General features: G+C 36.8%; 1 protein-coding gene across 2 annotated transcripts in view; it reads right to left on the reverse strand.

Moving 5' to 3' along the window:
* Positions 1 to 18420, reverse strand: part of UGGT1 (UDP-glucose glycoprotein glucosyltransferase 1) — a 120978-nt gene that overhangs the window by 9751 nt on the left and 92807 nt on the right. For both annotated transcript variants that reach the window (XM_008579456.1, XM_008579455.1), the window contains exons 33-38: positions 18256 to 18344; positions 17597 to 17698; positions 16358 to 16442; positions 15137 to 15319; positions 13647 to 13807; positions 12115 to 12229 (exon numbers count right to left, since the gene is read on the reverse strand). In XM_008579456.1, the coding sequence (XP_008577678.1) occupies positions 12115 to 12229; positions 13647 to 13807; positions 15137 to 15319; positions 16358 to 16442; positions 17597 to 17698; positions 18256 to 18344 (735 nt within the window). The remainder of the gene's footprint in view (positions 1 to 12114; positions 12230 to 13646; positions 13808 to 15136; positions 15320 to 16357; positions 16443 to 17596; positions 17699 to 18255; positions 18345 to 18420) is intronic.

The raw sequence follows: 18420 nt of genomic DNA on the forward strand, positions 1-18420 counted from the left end.
AAAAAAAAAAAAAAAAAAAAAAAAAAAAAAAAAGTAACATCAGCCAAGTCAGGGCAGCTGGAGCTCAGGGGAAGAGGAGGAGAGACCTACGGAGTTCACGAAGGCGGGAGAAACTACGATGAGAGAAAGAAAAAACTGCTCTGAGCATTTTGGGCTGTGGTTGCTGTAAGGCTCGAGCTGATGAGCGCACGGAGCAGGAGCCAGCAGGAGCCGGCAGAAGCCGCAGCTGTGCCCTTCAGATGGAGTTGCTTGGAGGCAGAAGGGGAGAAGAGGGCCTTGGCAGTCCCCAGGACAGCAAGACCACTAATAGGGTTCCCATGGACCCACGCAGGAGCGAGGAGCCAAAAAGGGAGCCATTAAGAGGATGGTGAGTCATCGCAAGGGACCAGTGCAGGGCCCATGCCATGGGAAGTGTTTGGAGCATGGGCGATGGGGGAGACGTGCCCACCAGGGGAATACTGGGACACAGCAAAGACAGCTGATCTGCCCCCCAATCAGCACAGGACCACTCAGAGGAGTCTGGTCAGGAATGCAGAATTGCATGGGGTACAGTTTGATGAAAAAACTCAGGCCCAGATCAGAGATTCTACAGAACACAGATCCACCAGGTCTCTGGGGAGCCAGAAGTACCTATATGATCAACCATTAAACCCTGAGCTGCATAAAAAGCCTTCCCCAGGGAAACAGCAGCAAAGTAGCAATTTCGGTCAACCATACAGCTCAAGTGCTGGTTCCCACAGGAAATTCCCCCGTGTTAGAAGAAAAGGACAAAAAATTAGTTCCAGCCCAGGCACACCACATCAGCACCTTGGGGCCTGCCTGGGGACCCGAGGCAAGGAGAAGGGGAATGGACCTCTCATGCTGGTTCCCACAGGAAATTCCCCCGTGTTAGAAGAAAAGGACAAAAAATTAGTTCCAGCCCAGGCACACCACATCAGCACCTTGGGGCCTGACTGGGGACCCGAGGCAAGGAGAAGGGGAATGGACCTCTCTCCCACAACCAGGCACACCAAGCCAGCGCCTTGGGTCCCACCCAGTAACCTGAGGCATGGAGCCAGGAACCAGAACCTCCTCCCACAACAAGGCACACCACGACAGTACCTCGGGGCCCATCCAGGGACCTGAGGCAAGGAGAAGGGGATGGGACCTCTCTCCCACAACCATGGACACTGTGCCAGCACCTCGGGGTCCGTTTGGCCCAGAGGCATGCAGAAGGAGACTGGCCCTCTCTCCCACAACCAGGTACACCAAGCCAGTCGCCTGAGGTATGGAGCCGGGGACTGGACCCGCCTCCCACTGCAGGCACGAAACGCCAGCAGCTCGGGGCCCACCTGGGTACCCGAGGCATAGAGAAGGGGACTGGACCCTCCTCCCACAACTAGGCACATGGCGCCAGCGCCTTGGGGTCTGCCCAGGGACCAGAGGCATGGAGAAGAGGACCAAACACACCCCACAACCAGGCATACCCCAGTGCAAAGGAGCATACCAAAAACAGCACCTCCACATGGGTGGCCCACCACAGCCACTACAGTAAACATGGCTGCTGCAAAAGCAGCTAGATGCCACAACCACCATGCAGATGGTCCGCCAACCACTGGAGTGCATTGACACAAGGAGAGTCACCGGCAGAGACCAAAGAAAAGAAGAGGATGTCTCTTTCCACAAAACCCATTTCAGAGTGGCATAAGAAGCATCTGCTCGGTGATAATATTGGGGGACCTGATCACATCTCTCAGCATTGGACAGATCATCTAGGCAACAAATTAACAGAGTAACCATTATTCTTTCAGAAGGAGGGAAGAAATCTAGGGCAACTAGAGGGTGGAGGGGGAGGGAGAGGGGATGGGGAGAGATTGGACAAAGGGCATAAAGAATAATTACGATTTGTAACAATATATATGCTAGTAATATTGATTTAATCAACATATCTCAATGTTCAACCCCAAAATATGTATAATCAATTTTGATTCAATAAATAAAATAAATTTAAAATAAAATAAAACAGTGCTAACTAAAAAAGAAATAAAAAATTTAAATTTAAATTTAAATTAAAAAAAAAAAAAAAGATAACTCTGGAACTTGGGTTTTTCCCCCAAGGGCATATGCTGCTTAGTGGGTTTTTCTGAGGCTTTCAACATCCACTTATGTCTGAGGTAACAAAGATTTGTACATAAGACCTGTGGTGGTAAAGGAGAATTCTGGTGAAACCCCCTTGCTTGGGGTTTACATACCAAAGAAAAACACCCTATGATTTAGAGTGATCCAGAAACAGGCTTGCCAAAGACTTTGTTCAACTTCAAATCATCAAATCTTAAAGTTGGATTAAAATAATCCTAGATAGCCAGTGCCTCCAAGTTCCTTACAAAAAAAACATTAATTGTTGGATTTATCTTGACTTCCACAAATAATTCTGCAAAAACAACACCTGACACACTACAGAAAATAAACAGATATGTAAGAGACAACATGAACAAAACAAGAGAAACAGACAATAGAATCAGCTCTATAGTAGCTCCATCAATTAGAAACACCAAGTATCACATACAGACTTTAAAGTAAAATACTCACTAGTAATAAAAAATAAAAAGAAAGCTTGCTGGTTAGCTCGGGTGGTTAAAGCACGGTGCTGATGACACCAAGGTCCAGGCTTCAATCCCTGTACCATCAAGCTGCCAAAATAAACCCCAAGTTTTAAAAATAAAAAGACTGAGAAGTTCAGCAGAACAGGAAACAAAAAATATATGAATGGATATATAAAACTAAAATATCACAACCAAAATTAAGAACAAACGGAGGGCTGGCCCGTGGCTCACTTGGGAGAGCGTGGTGCTGACAACACCAAAGGTTAAGATCCCCTCACCAGTCATCTTTAAAAAAAGGAAAAAAAAAAGGAAAGCTTAATAAATTAGAGGAAATAACCAGAATGAAGCACAGAGAGACTAAACTAAGGGAATACAGAAGAGAAAGAAATACAGAGTTCAGTTAAAAAAAAAAAAAAATGTATAACCAGAGTGCTAGAAGGCAGAACAGAGCAGAAGCATTATTTTAAGAACAATCACAGAGAACTGTCCAAATCCAATGAGCCACATATTTAAAAAACCTTAGGAAGACTAAGCAAGAAAAACCAAAATGAAAACCTGTGTATATTATAAAGAAATCTGCTGAAAGCCAATACAAATCTTAAACACAGCAGGAAGAAACAAATAATTTTCAAATAAAAAGCAATTAGAATTTAAGGTAATTTCTCAACTGAACCATTGAAAACCAAAAGAAAACGGAAAGATAAATCATATTCAAAATCCTGAAAGAAAATAACTGTCAAGGGCTGGCCAGTTAGCTCAGTTGGTTAGAGCACAGTGTTAATAACACCAAGGTCAAGGGTTTGGATCTCCTTACCAGCCAGCTGCCAAAAAAACACACACACAAAACCCAAAAAACTGTCAAGCTGAAATTTTAAATTCAATAAAAATATCCTTCAAGAATGAATGAAAATGCAGAAGAATGAAGTTGGACCCTAACCTTACATCATACAAAAAATTAGAAAGAGGCTTGAATAGACATTTCTCCCAAGATGACACCATGGTCAATAAGCACATGAAAAGATGCTCAACATTTTTTGTCACTAAGGAAATAAAAATCAAAACTACAATGAGATCCTACTCTAAACCCATTAGGATGGCTATTATCAAAAATTGCAGTGGGGGTGGTGCTTAACAAGTGCTGGCAAGGATATGGAAAAATGGAACCCTTACACATTTTGTAAAATGGTACAGCCACTGTGGAAAGCAGTTTGGTGGTTTCTTACAAAGTTAAAACATAAAAACTACCACATGATTCAGCAATTCCACTTCTTGCTACTGCTTATACCCAAAAGAATTGAAAGCAGGGACTCAAACAGATACTTGTACAAGGGTGCTTCAAAAAGTTCATAGAAAGATTAGCATTATCTTTCAATTCTATTTTTCCCACAAACTATTTTATTTTTTATTGTACACATTTATGGGACAGAGTTTATGTTTCAAAACATGCATATATTGTATAATGGTCTAATCAGAATAGTTAGCATATCTATCACCTAAACATTTATCATTTCTTTGTGGTAATAACATTCAAGATCTTCTATTCTGGCTATCTTAAAATATACAATACAATATTATTAGCTATTGTTACCCTAGGGTACCAGAATTTATTCTTCCTTCTTAACTGTAACTTTGTAATTCTGTGTCAATTACCAACATTTCCCTGTTCCTCACTCTTCCCTGCCTCTGGTAACCAGTATTCAACTATTTCTTTTCTTTTTTTTTTTTTTCTCCTTTTAACTTATTTTTCTTAGCTGACCCATGATAACTGTATATATTTAAAGAGTATGATAGGTTCATTCATACTGTGTGCAATTATCATATCAGGATGCTTAGTACATCCATCATTTCAAACATTTGTCACTTCTTTGTGTTAGGAACATTTAACATCATTTTGACTAGCTATTCAAAGATACACAATACTTTGTTGTCAACTGCAGTCTCCCTGTATTACTATAGATCCCTAAGTTGCCATTCTTCCTATTTTCCTATCTCTCTAATATTTTATATTTACTGACCATCCTTCTCCCCAGTCCCTCCTTCCCCTTCTCACCACCAGTCTGTAGTAATCACTATTCTACTCTCCACTTCTATTAAATCAACTTTTTTAGCTTCCACATATGAGTGAGAACATGTGGTACTTCTCTCTGTGCCTGGCTTATTTCACTTAAAATAATTTTCCCCAAGCTCACCCATGTTGCTGCAAATGGATGACTTCCACAAACTTTTTGAAGTAACCTCATACACCAATGTTCACAGAAGTATCACATACAGTAGCCAAAAGATGGAAATAAGCCAAATGTCCATCAATAGATGAACAGATAAACAAAATGTGGTAGATATATACAACGGAATATTATTCAGTTTTAATGAAGAAAATTCTGACATATGCTACAACATAGATGAAACTTGAGGACATAATGCTAAGTGAAATAAGCTACACACAAAAGGATAAATGTATGATTCCAATTATATGACATACCTAGAAGAGGCACATTCATAGAGATGGAAAGTATAATAGAGGTTACCAGGGACTGGGGAGAGGAGAAAAGAAGGACTTATTATTTATTTAATGTTTCAGCTGGGGAAGTTGAAAAAGTTCTGGAGATGGACAGTGCTGATGATTACACAACACTGTGAATGTACCTAATGCCACTGAGCTATACACCTAAAAATGGTTAAGATGGTAAGTTTTATGTTATGTATATGTTACCACAATAAAAAATGATAAAGGTAAAATAAAGACACTTTCCGACAACAAAACCTAAAAAAAAAAATTGTTACTAGCTGACCTCACACTAAAGAAAATTCAAGGATATTCATCAGGCAGAAGGAAAATGATCCTATACAGAAACCTAGAAATGCAAGGAAGAATGTTCCCTATGTGAATAATGTAATATGTGTAGAATGTAAATATCTGAGTAAACCTCGATCTAAACAGACACTGACTGTACTAAAAAAGAATAATATCTTCTGGGGTTTAAAATACAAAGAGACCTAAAATACTTATCAAAAGGCATCTAGGTTGGGATGTGAATAAAAGCAGTAACTGGTTCTGACTGGTTAAAATGTCTGCAGATTTGAAACAGGGAGCTTGCTAATGCACATTATTAGACCCAACTCCACACCTACTGAATCAGAATCTGTTGGTGTGGGACCCAGGAATTATTGCTTTAATTATTGCTTTAATCACCCAGGTGATTCTTGTACATATGCTAAAATTTGAGAAACGCTGTTCTGATGTTTTTGCACTGTCTAGCAAGAAAGAAAAATATACCAAGTACTATAAGAATCTGCTAAGTCAGAAATGCATATTGTCATCTCTAGAATAACCACTAAAAGAACTATATAAAAACTATACAATTTAAGCTAATAGAGGGAAAATGGAATTATTAAAAGTTCGTGATCAATGTGAAAGAAATTAAATTGAGTAAGGAGAGTAAAGGAACATAGGTAGAAGCACTATAGAAAACAAACTTATTGGTAATTAACTATAAATGGACTAAATGCTCAAATTAAATGACTGTCACCTGGATGAAAAACAAACAGGTATAAGCAATTTATAAGAAAAAGTTATAAAATATAAGGATAGAGAAATACTGAAAATAAAAGAAAGAATAAAAAAACCGTAAAATACTAACCAAAAGGAAAGCTGGCATAGCTGCACTAATATTAGATGAGGTGCACTTTAAGGCCCCAAAATTTAAAGAATCAAACAAAAAAGGGCACCGCCAGAGATGATAATAGGTTAATTTATCAGAAATACATGCTCCTAAATTTGTAGGTATTAATGATATAGTCTCAAAATATGAAAAGGAAATTTCGACAGAACCAAAGACAAGACAGATTTCACAATACAAAAGAAAAAATTTTAACACATTTCTCTCATTAACTAATAGAAAAAACAGACAGACAAAAAACACTAATAGCATATTGCTAAATTTGACCTAATAAACATATATATAGAAAAATAATTGACCTAATATTTGCAGAACATAAAACAGATAAAATATTTACCAAAACTGATCATATCTGTGTTTTAAAGCAAGTCTCAAAAAACTTCAAATGCCTGAAATCATATTCTGAGAATAGAGTATGCTCTCTGGCCATAAAATGACTGTTAGAAATTAATAAGAAAAATATAACTGCAATATTCCTGTGTACTTGGAATAACCTCTAAATAACTCATGAGCCAGTCAAAGAAGAAATCACAATGGAAACTAGATATATACTGAATTAAGTGATAAGAAAATTGCTACATATAAAACATGGAACATAGCCAAAGTCGTGCTGAGATAGAATCTGAATATTCCAAATGCATATATTAGAAGAGACTAAAAATCATTAACTAAACATCTGTCTCAAGAAATCAGCAGAAAAAAAGTTAAATAAAAGAAACCAGAAGTTGGGCCGGCCCAGTGGCGCACTCTGTAGAGTGCAGCACTCCCGCTGAGGGTTTGGATCCCATATAGAGACCGGTCTGCTCACTGGTTGAGCGCAGTGCGAGCGCAACACCGAGGGTTGCGATCCCGTTGCCGGTCACAAAAAAAAGACAAAAAGGAAAAAAAGAAAAAAAAAAAAAAAAACCAGAAGTAAAGAAATAATAAAGAACAGAAATTGGTGAAATAAAAAGAAACAGATGTAGAGAAGACTAACAACATTAAAAGCTGATTCTTTGAAAAGACTAATACAACTGATTAATTCCTGGTGAGCTGATCAAGGGAAAAAACAGAAAGCATAAATAAGTGATGTCAGAAATTTAAAAAACAAAAATAACAGATCCTGCAGCCCTTAAAAAGATAACTAGTGTGATGGAATCATTCTGGCTCTCAATATGCATTTTCCAAAACAGTACACAAGATCTCAGCATATCACTGAACAGAAATTATATTTCAATAAAAAAGATAAGGAAAAGATATAAGCAATTGAATATGTTAGAAAAGATAGATATAACTTAAGAATACTGATTAAAAAAGTGAAAGAAAATTTCAATAAGCATATAACTATTAAAAAAATTAGATTCATAATTTAAACAAAAAGAAGATTCCAGCATTCACTAGTGAGTTATACCCAACATTTAAAAAGAAGTGAAAGAAAATTTCAATAAGCATATAACTATTAAAAAAATTAGATTCATAATTTAAACACAAAGAAGATTCCAGCATTCACTAGTGAGTTATACCCAACATTTAAAAAATAAGCCAATTTTACACAAACCAATCACAGATAAATGAAAAAGAACAAAACTTATCTTATTTTTATGAAGTCTACATAACCTCAATATCAAAACCTGATGCAGATATTACATGCCAGTGTCACACAAAAACATAAAATATCTTAAACAAATACTAACACAAAGAATCTCGTAATATATAAAAAGGACATACATGACCAAGTTGAAATAAGACATGTATTATATCATTCAGGAATTTTATTTAGGTATATTATTCACTATATTTACAGTATAAAAGAGAAAAATTATCTCTGCAGATGTCAAAAACATGTAAAAATTCAACACAATAACAAACTAGGAATAAAAGGAATTCCTTAATCTGAATGAGAGGTGTCTACAAAAGTCTACAGCAACCATTATACTTAGTAAAATGCTGAAAACTTTCCCTTTGAGTCAAGGATGTCCATTATCAATTTTTCTACTCAGCAATATGGAAGTTCTAGCAAATACAGAAAGCAAGAAAAATAAATTTTTTAAAACCTAAGATGGAAAGGAAAAGGTAAAACTGTCATTATTTTACATGATATGATTATATATAGAGAAAATCCAAAAATATATATAAATTATTAGAATAAGTGAGTTCATTAACAAGGCAGTTGAATACAACAAACAAAAATCAATTTCAATTGTACATACAAGCAACAGAAACAAATGTTTTAAAAATAACTCTAGCAAAGATATACAAGTTCTCTACAAAGAAAACTATCTATATTATTGAAAGAAATTTAACATGACCCAAATATAAAATCCTAGGAAGAGTTTTTTTTTTTTTTCTTCCTGGACTTGATAAGCTGATTCTAAAATATACATGGGAAAACAAAGGACAAAGTATAGTCTATGTCACCTGTATGGGCTTGAAAATAGACAAGTAGAAAAATGGAATAAAATAGAGAGCCCAGAAATGAGCCATGCATGCATGGCTCATTTCTAACAAAGATGTTTAAAAAATCATGCTGAAATAATTGTATATCCACATACAAAAATGAAAGTGAAACAAATTCCTATTGGAATATTGACCTGAATGTGAAAGGCAAAATAATAAAGCTCATTAAAAAAAGCATCTTTATGACCTCAGTAGGGCTCAAAAAGCATTAACCATGAAGAAAAACACCAACCAACTGGACTACAAAAGAACCATTTATGGAGTCAAAGTAAAAAATTGTGCAACATATATAACTAACAAAGGCTACTACCAATATATATAAAGAGTGCCTTTAAATTAAGAAGAAAAAACCCAAAGAATCCAAATACTTAAAACAAGTACTCCACAAAAGAGAATATTTAAATGGCCATAAACATACAAAATGGTACTCAAAATTATTTTGTAGAAATGCAAAATAAAACTACAACAGAGAACAATATTAATAAAGAGGCAAATTATAAAAAGGAAGCAAATACAAAATTTGGAATTGAAAAATACAATAACTGAAATGAAAAATTCACTAGAGGGGCAGGTTTAACCATAGATTTGAGTAGGCAGAAAAAAAATCACCAAGTTTGAAAACTGGTCAATTGAGATTATCCTGCATAAAGAGCAGAAAGTAAAAAGAATGAAGAAAAATAAACAGAGACTCAGAGACCAGTGGGACTCCATCAAATGTACCAGCATACAAACAATGGGAGTCCTGAGATGTGGAAGGGAGGGAAGCTAAAAGAATATTCAAAGAAATAATGAAAATTTCCCAAATTTAATGAAAACCATTAATCTACACACATCTAAGAAGTACAATGAACTCCAAGTAAGATAAACTGAAAGACACACACCTAAACATATCATATTTAAAATGTTAAAAGAGAGGAGTCTTGAAACCAACACTAGATGTGCAATTTGTCACATACAAGGGATCCTCAATAAGATTAACAACTAATTTCCCATCAAAACCAGAAGCTATGGGACAAAATATTCAGCTGCTGAAAGAAAAAATTATCAAGCAAGAATTCCATATCCAGCAAAACTATTTATCAAAAATGAAAGAGAATTTACACATTCTGAGAGTTTGTAGCTAGCAGAGCCACCCTGTCAGAAGTACTAAAGGGAGTCCTTCAGCCTGAAATGACAGGACACTTGACAGTAACTCAAATCTACATAAAGAAATAAAAAGCAACATGGGTAAATATAAAAGACAGTATCAATGTATTTTTTGTTTAGAACTCATTTTTTTTCCTATAGGATTTAAAAGACAACTGAAAAAAGTAATTTTAAATTTGTGCTGGTAGGCATACAATGTATAAAGATGTAAATTGTATGATAACAGTATAAAGGAGGGAAATGGAGCTAGTTTTCATATACTATTGAAATTAAGTTGTACTGGTTCAAACTAGATTGTCATAAATTAAGGCATTAATGGTAATCCTCAGGACAAACACAAAGAAACTAAAAAATCATATAGTAAAAGAACAAGAGAATTAAAATGATTCACTAGAAATGTCTCTTTAACACAAAAGGAGGCAGTAATGTAGGAACTGAGGAATACAAAAGATATATATACCACATTTAGAAAATAGGAAATGGCATATGTAAATTCAGCCTCATTAAATTAAATTAAATTACATTATATGTAAATAGGTTAAACTCAGCAACTGAAAGCCACAATGAGATACCAGTTCACACCTACCAAATTAACACTGATGGACCATAAGTACTGGTCAAAATGTGGAGCAATGGGAACTTTTAAACTGATGGTGGTAGTGTAAATTAGAACTACATTGAAAAACTGTTCGGAATTATCTAGTAAAGGCAAAGAAACATATATCTGATGACCCAGCAGTTCCACTTTTAGTTATATACACAACTGAAATATGTGTACATATAAAAGAATGTTCACAGTAGCATTATCTATGGATGTCAAAAACTGAAAACAACTCAAATGTAGGATGGGTAAATAAAACACCACTAGATACAACATAGGTGAATCACACAAAGCTGAGCAAAAAAGTTAGATTGGAAAGAGTACATTTTTCATGATTCCATTGAGATAGAGGAGTAAAATATGGGCAAAATTAAACAATAGTGTTTAAGCATACATGATTACATAGTAAATCTATAAAGAAAAGCAAATGAAGTGATTACCATAAAAGTCAGGATGCTAGATATTTTTGTTAGGGATGAAGGGTGGCTTCTGGAATGCTAGTAATGTTCTACTTCTTGAACTGAGTTGTGGCATATGGGCATTTACTTTGTAAAATTGCTTGATGTATATGAGTATGTGTGTATTTGTATATTTTTTTGTGTACTTTTCTTTATGGATGCTATGTATCATAATAAAGTTTTTAAATTTTTAAGATAGACTTAAGCAAAACAAAATGCTTAGAATATGTGAAACTATGTGTCTAAAACACAAACTACAATCTCACCTCTGAAAAATGCTTAGCATTAATAAAGAGCTAACCTTCTTGATACACACCATGGTTTCTGACATAGAAAAAAGAGAATTTGTGGGCCGGCCTGTGGCTCACTCGGTAGAGTGCGGTGCTGATAACACCAAGGCCACGGGTTCGGATCCCATATAGGGATGGCCGGTTCGCTCACTGGCTGGGCGTGGTGCTGACAACACCAAGTCGAGGGTTAAGATCCCCTTACCGCCCCCCCTTTTTAAAAAAAAGAAAAAGAAAAAAGAGAATTTGTGGGCCGGCCTGTGGCTCACTCGGTAGAGTGCGGTGCTGATAACACCAAGGCCACGGGTTCGGATCCCATATAGGGATGGCCGGTTCGCTCACTGGCTGGGCGTGGTGCTGACAACACCAAGTCGAGGGTTAAGATCCCCTTACCGCCCCCCCTTTTTAAAAAAAAGAAAAAGAAAAAAGAGAATTTGTGATACTATATTCTTTTGGGGGTGGGGGAGGGGCAGCCGGCTGGTACAGGAATCCGGATCCTTGACCTTGTTATAACACCATGTTATAACACCACACTCTAATCAATTGCACTAACTGGGCAGCCCTGATACTATATTCTATATTGTGAATCCTGAGGTATTTAGTTCCCAAAGCAGAAAAACAAATAGACCCTAGCCGGAAGAGAAATAAATCTATTAGATTAGCTTGAGTATAAATAAAAAGATAAGATTCAGAGAGGCAGCACCCTCCTTCCATCTCTCTCTCCCCAACCAAGATCAGGTCTGTGACATTTTTCACTACTGATATGCGTCCTTTTGAGATCAGATAAAAACCCATACCCCTTACCATGAAGAAACAAGACACTGTCCTGAGAGAGGAGAGAAATGAGACACAAGTCATACTGCATTTTCTGACACAACATTGTATATTTGTTGTGGAAAGTGTTAACCATAAAAAAAGGCCACTTACTTGATCAAGATTTGAAAGGCTGTTAGGATCCTGACTCAGACCTTGGTACTGTCCTCTGAGTCTGTCACCAGCAGCTATTTTCCTAAACTTCTTCAGATCCACAACATACAGTGCACTGAATAGAGAAGACCCATTTGTTACAAGCAACCATGCATTATTGCAGAAAAACTAACCCCACTGAATAATGGAACAGGTCACTAGCCAAATATTCTGGTTTCTCTTTGAAAAGGTAAGGTACAAGGGCCGGCCCGTGGCTCACTCGGGAGAACGCAGTGCTGATAACACCAAGGCCACGGGTTTAGATCCTATATAGAGATGGCCGGTTAGCTCAATGGCTGAGTGTGGTGCTGACAACACCAATCCAAGGGTTAAGATCTCCTTACTGGTAATCTTTAATTTAAAAAAAAAAGAAAAGCAGAAAAGGTAAGCTACAGTCCTTCAATAGAGTCAAAATCAGTATGTGCTACTTCAAAGATGTCTAAGGAAGTTATTGCAAAATCCATACTCTGCCACCACTAGCTCACTTCTATCACTTTTCCTTATTTAAATTGCCTTCCAAAGGAAATAATCTGACAAAATATTTCTAGCAAATGTAGCAGATTTGGTAGTAAAACCTACAGTAATCAATAAATAAACATTAATCAAAGATATCCTTGTAGTGTCTGCAATGTTACAGGGGAAAATCCACAGCACTGTAGCTCTTTTGGACGAGGAACATAAGGTATGAAACTGAAATCACCATACCCAACATTTATCTTTGTATGTGCCAATTCCTACAGGTCCCCCTACCCACCAAATCTTCCAAATCACACTTCTCCCAGAGAAGATAACAGAGTGTTCATTAGAAATGCAACAAATGCATACACTGTTTGACCTAAAAAGTCTACTTCTAGGAATTTATCCTACAAACATACTTGAAATACGCAAAATAATGTATTTAATAGATTATTCACTGCAACATTATATGCCATAGGAAGAGATTATAAATAACACTCATACACTGGAATGACCTAAAAAGTCTACTTCTAGGAATTTATCCTACAAACATACTTGAAATACGCAAAATAATTTATTTAATAGATTATTCACTGCAACATTATATGCCATAGGAAGAGATTATAAATAACACTCATACACTGGAATAATATACAGCTGTAAAAAGAAATAAGATCCCTCTATATATTGATATTAGATCTATAAGTAAGATATTAAGTAAAAAAAGCAAGTTACAAGACAGTGTAAATAGGGTGACATATTTTGTGTAAAGAAGAATACATATTCATAGCTCTTTATGTAAGAGTTAAGATTCTTTGGAAGAACAGACAGTAAATAAATGGGGGATTATCTGTTGTGAGGGAGGGAACTGGGTAGAAGGGAGAGGCAGGATTAGGAAATTTTTTTTCCACTGTATATTTTTTATAATTTTTATTTTTGTACCATATTAATGTATTACCTAGTCAGAATTTTAAATGTACAAAATAAATTTTACAGAAAAGCATACAACAGCGTTAGGAATACTCCTTTTTCAGTACCTGATATGATACTTTCGCCCCGCTAAATGACTGGCCCAGTAACCTGACTTCCAGAACCTGTAGCCATCCATTTCTCTTCGGCTGTCACAGAAAGGAGTATAACCATAAGGGGCACCGTCCAAATTGAAATCTCTTAACTCTTTCAGATCTGTTCGAACAATCTGCAGAAAAGAACATGAGAAGTCACTTGCTAAGTAATCCTGCAGACAGTGCTAATGCAGTTTCCTTAAAATACAGAGTTTCCTACTTTCAGCAGCATGGAAGGCAGCTCAGTGGTACTGGCACAGGCTCCAGCAGTAGGCACCCTGTGAGCCTGGATTCCTCCACTAATTAGCTCAGTGCCTTCACTAACATGCAAGATCCTCAGCCTAGTGCATGGCACACAGTATCCTAAATATTCAAAAGGAGTAGAAATAAAACAAATTTGGGCCGGCCCGGTGGCGCACTCGGTAGAGTGCGGCACTTGGGAGCGCGGAGGCGCTCTCGCCGAGGGTTCGGATCCCATATAGAGACCGGTCCACTCACTGGTTGAGCGAGGTGTGGGCGCGACACCGAGGGTTGCGAGCCCGTTGCCGGTCGCGATAAGGGCGCGACACCGAGGGTTGCGATCCCATTACTGGTCACGAAAAAAGACAAAAAAAAAAAGAAATAAAACAAATTTAAGTTGTTTAGCCTCTCTATGCCTCAGTTTCTTCATCTGTAAAATGGAGATAATGATAGCACCCATCTCAGAGAGTTGTTGGAAGGATTATATAAATTAACATATAAACAAATACAGAATAATGCCTTGCCTATCATAAGTGTTCAACGAGGATTAGATGTGACTATATTAGAATCAGGTAAGCATGCTTCAGGTTGAGCCAGCTGAGGCAAGGAATTCCAAAGAGGCAGGTGAAGGCTTTGTGCAAATGACTTCTGCACACCTTATATCAGTCTCATTCAGGTGAATGACTCAGGTTTCAGTCAGCTCAGGATGAAGCGGAAGGCTGTAGAACAGAAGTGCATTTATGCTGTTTGAGTTGGTATGCTCTATAAGCACAATGCGTTCCCTGGAATTAAGTCAAATCCTGATAGCTGGAAGAATATCTGCAGCATTCCCTATAATCAAGGCCAAGCATCCATTTGAGCTTCATCTCTCACCCATGCTAACTTCTATCTTGGGGGCAGATTATAGGAGATGATGGCAAGCACTGTTAAACCTTAATTTTCTAACTTTTAGTTTTTGTGTTTAATGGATTAAGTAAGATACAAAACTGCACATGTATATGATGTTATCACAAGTACATTAAAAAGACATAGAAAAGGATGAAATGGAGATACACTAAATGCAAATTCAAAGTGATTACATCTGGGTGATAACTTTCTTTCTCTTCCAAAAACTGTAAAATAAGTATGAACTTTTCCAATACTGGAAAAATAGCATTTAAAAAGGAAAAAGAAGTCTGTTGCCTTTCATACAAACTGTTAAAACCTGGCCTTTAAGAGCTTACCTGATCAGCATCCACAAACAGGAATTTGTCAACAACCAGAGGGAAAAGTACATCCAGGAAGAGGATCTTGTAACCCCAGATAATGCGTTGTTTTTCAGTCTGTTGATGAAGCCACCGGGGCCATTTGTACTGAACAAGCTCATACTGAAAATTGTATTTGTTTGCCATGTAAGGTATAAACTCCTATTTTTAGAAACAGGGAACAACAAAGAATCATTTATCCTGATTGAGAAAACTGACTTCATAATGTAAGTCAACCACCATGTTTATGGCAAAAGCAAAAGACATTTACCAAATCAGTGGTCTAACAAAGAATTTGGCCCTGACTCACTTGTGGCTACATAAAATACATATAAACCTTTGTCAAATCCCCATTTCTTTATGACTTCTGGTCACCACAAGAAATGACAAATCTTTAACTGAAGGGTTTTAGATTTATATCTGTGTTTTCATTTTTTTTTTTAAAGCAAATGAACTTTAAGTCCATGTTTCTAAACTTGAATTTAATAAAACATTTTTTGAGCTTGATCATAAGTCTTTCTCAAAAATAGGTCTAACTCAGGGAATAACTGGGCAAAGCCAAAACTCTGGACAAACTTGCTGCCATTAATGAATAAGCCTTTCAGATTCTAAATACAAGTACCTTCAGGGGATCAGAAGTGAATTACTTATTTAGGAGAGATGTTACTGAATACATTAAAAGTTATTTAGTCAATTCCACAGGGAAAAAAAAGAGAGAGACGCAAATAAATCAATTTAGATGACAAATACTGACTGATATAAATATAGTAGAAAACTTTCCAAGCATGTTTTTTGTTTTGCACAGATGAAGCATCACTTCCATACACCGTCTGGTAGTGTTCCATAATAAAACTAGTCACTCTCCTCAGTGTAAACCATCACTATGCTTTCTAAAGTGAGATGTATGTTTCAGAGCAAGGGAACATTATTTCATTAATACATTGCTTCTAACAAAGATATAGACTCTCTTCCCATATTACCAAGCTTCAAACATGTCACAATTTTGTGTTCGGTTTTATAACTCTTCCCCGAAATAGACCAATTTGGAAGAAAATCAACACGGAAATATGCAACTAAATTAGGGTACCCTAATAAAAGGGAAATTTTTTGAAGTATACAGATAAAAGTAGCAAAAAATATATATTATACTGTAAATATCTCCTTAATAAGAATGTTTTCCTTTTCCTCTGTGAAACAGACCTTAAATGTGGGGGACAAATAATTCTTCAAGAACCAGAATTTTACAGGAGTCTTGGTATTCTTCAGCACTGATAGCATCATTATGCTGCCAAACAAAAACAAATAATAATAATTTTCCAATGATTTTTAACCTCAACAACATTAAGCACAGTCAATCATGAGACAGCTAAACGTTCCTCATGGCAGAGATAACTGATGGCTCAATTAGGCAAAGAAAGACCCTTAGTAATGAAAAATGGAAAACTGCATTTATACTTATAAAGTTATAACTGAATAGGAGAAAAGGGTTGTTTCTCACCTATAAAAATATACCTAACTGAAAGACGCAAATGTTTTAATTGTTACACTTTAAATAAATTACTTCATGAACTGATATATTAAGTATGGTGCAGATGAACAATGGAGGTTGTGGTCACTGACTACCAGCACTGAGGACAGACCGTGTAAGTGCACGGCCTCCCACAGCCCACGAGGGAGGAGAGGCAGGGAGAGGCACATGGGTCCAGGTTCAGGATTCCCTACTTTGCAAACACATTTTGAGTCAAGGAATTTAATAAAATTCAGTTGTTACTATCATCACTATTTTAGGTCAAACTATTTCTGTGAAACAGAACTAAAATGATGCTTTTATTATTTTCTATACAAGATTTGTAGTGAGAAACTAAAAGTAAAAAGAACCCTGGCAATGAGGAAAATGACTCTCAGGCCAAGGTATGTCTTCAGAGCTGAGCCTTGCAGACACTGTGACAAGGCACTCTGAATGCCTTCCCCTCTGGCAACCAAGCCTGTGGCCTCTCCTGGCTCTAGCTGTGTGACCTCAGGCCAGTCCCTTCACACTCTGGGTCTCAGTTTGTTTATAATACAGAGGTGTTCTGAGACCTCTCCTGGCTCTAAATCCTATGAATCTTTAGAAGACAGTGAAGTGTTCCACGGTCCTGTTCTCCTATTTTCTACATCAATCTCCTGATTTCTGGTTTAAGTGATGCTTGGTGGCAACAACTGTCTATAATACGTGTACAGTGACACTAATAACCACATAGAGGCATTCATTACATAGCTCAACTTCATGGAGTTGGCTGGATCAAAACAAAAACAATCCTATACAGCAACCTATTCACAATCCTCAGAGTGCTTCAAATACACAGAAGCACAATGAGCAGAATCCCACAAAACATTTTCTCTCTAAATAAGAATACTGTGAAAAACCCATTCACATACATCAAAATAATAAAGACTAACCGAAGAAATCTTTCATAGAGATGACCAGATGCAACAGAGAAAATATTAATTATGTCATCTTTATCTTGTTTTACGTCCTCAGTCTTCTGTCCTGTAAAGCCCCTATAAGGTAAAAAAAATAAATAAAATAAAGACAACTTGAGATGCAGATACAGATACACAGCCTTTAGGAGAGAGGAAAGAAATGGTGCTTTCCCATTCCCATTCCTTGTCCAGAGGGGGAGCAGGCCAGAGTACCCTTGTACACTGAGAGAGAGCACAAGGCCGGTAAAGCCACCCCACAGGATAACAAGAAGGACACTCATTCCAAGACAGCCTGTTGCTTTCGGAAGAGCCTGAACACAGGCTGTTCCACAAAATGCAATTTGTACAATGGGAAGTAAACTAAGCAATACTCAGTCAACTCTCCAAAGAGCAAGCACAACCCAATGAGAGTGAGGAAGTATGAAACAGAAGTAACTTCACCATGAGGAGACATTAACCTATTTTAGTTATCAAGCACAAAACACTCATCTACTTCAAATATAAGTACAGGATTGGGCTGCATGAAGCAGAAGGTGAAATACCCAGACAGAATCACTATACTCCGCAGGCGGAATGAATGGCACTTATATCTCAGTTTTTCCTTAAAACATAACTTTTTTATAATGCCAATTTACCATTTGAAGGAGTCCCAAAATCCAGATTCATTCTCATTTGCTTCATCACTCAGTAAGTCCTCGTTCACCATGTCTGCCTTCTTCTGAACCTGCAATTACATGTAATAAATCTTAGTCCTCCTAGTAAGACTAATAGGCTTAAATATGACTTTCACTGGATGTACA

The sequence above is a fragment of the Galeopterus variegatus genome, unplaced genomic scaffold (genome assembly GCF_000696425.1).
Source record: "Galeopterus variegatus unplaced genomic scaffold, G_variegatus-3.0.2 Scaffold1889, whole genome shotgun sequence".
Lineage (NCBI taxonomy): Eukaryota > Metazoa > Chordata > Mammalia > Dermoptera > Cynocephalidae > Galeopterus > Galeopterus variegatus.